Source organism: Nestor notabilis, unplaced genomic scaffold (genome assembly GCF_000696875.1).
Source record: "Nestor notabilis isolate BGI_N333 unplaced genomic scaffold, ASM69687v1 C14876805, whole genome shotgun sequence".
Lineage (NCBI taxonomy): Eukaryota > Metazoa > Chordata > Aves > Psittaciformes > Psittacidae > Nestor > Nestor notabilis.
Window position 1 is genome coordinate 1 of NW_009950353.1, and position 995 is coordinate 995.

Here is a 995-nt window from a genome sequence, read left to right on the forward strand (position 1 = left end):
TATATTTAATATAATATATTTAATATAATTTTGCTTGTCTACTGTAAAAACATGCAATGACTTCTGTAAAGTGAAAGGCGACATTAAAAACGTATGGGGTTCTTAGTACTATGTTTGATCATTCTTTTTTGCCTCCCAGCACACCATGTCTCACTGGCAACAGAATATGCCATAGGCTAGCATAAGTTATTGAAGTCCTAATGTTCTTCTAATTTATGATTGTTGTCATGGACTGTCAAGCCAAAACTCCCAAAGCACAATGAATCCCAGTTCTCAGCTTGCTGTTACCAGAGTTAATACAATATCAGCAGTATTAGGAGAAAAAGGCAGGTATTCATCAACACTGAGAAATCTGAATTTAAGTATGATTCAGATGTTACCTACCTTCCAGATTCAGAGCTACCATCGCTGTGTCATCCTCTAATCCTTCAATCACCTCGCACTTATATCTCCCGTAATCCTCCAGTATTATATTTGTAATTATAAGAGAGGCATCGTTCTCACTGCTTTCCCTCAGCAACACTCTGCCCTGGTAGTTTCCGTAGCTCTTTCTGTGGTGTTCCATTGCAACAAAGACGTCCACTTCTTTGAGGTAATCTGAGGTGAGTTTGGTCCACTTGATCCGGATCTTGTGGGTTCCTGAGCCAGCTGTTGATGTGTGTTCATGGTAAAATTTACATGGCAGTGTGACATTGCCACCCCGGTGGGAGAAGATTTTAGCTTGCTCTGCTACCACAAGTAGACGGGGTCCATTTTCTGCTAGGAATCAAGGAGAAAAAACAAAAGCAAAAATTAATCTGCAATTTACCTTTAACAGAATGAATATAATCAATGCCATAACAACAACCAGCTATATTATACATCAGGTCTTCAGCATCGTTACATTTTGTACCTATGCAGTACTACGGTGTATAAAGCAGTTCTCTATAATTATTTATTTAGCTGTACATATGTCTGTGTGTGTATACCCTCAGAAAGGCAGAAGGCCAAAGTGG

General features: G+C 39.0%; 1 protein-coding gene across 1 annotated transcript; it reads right to left on the reverse strand.

Annotated features, from left to right (window-relative positions):
* Positions 1 to 384: 384 nt before the first annotated feature.
* LOC104412325 (hyaluronan and proteoglycan link protein 1-like) lies at positions 385 to 759 on the reverse strand (the record flags this gene model as incomplete). The annotated part of the gene is made up of 1 exon (XM_010023009.1): positions 385 to 759. A coding segment is annotated over one exon (375 nt), but the record flags the coding sequence as incomplete, so codon positions are not given.
* Positions 760 to 995: the final 236 nt, after the last annotated feature.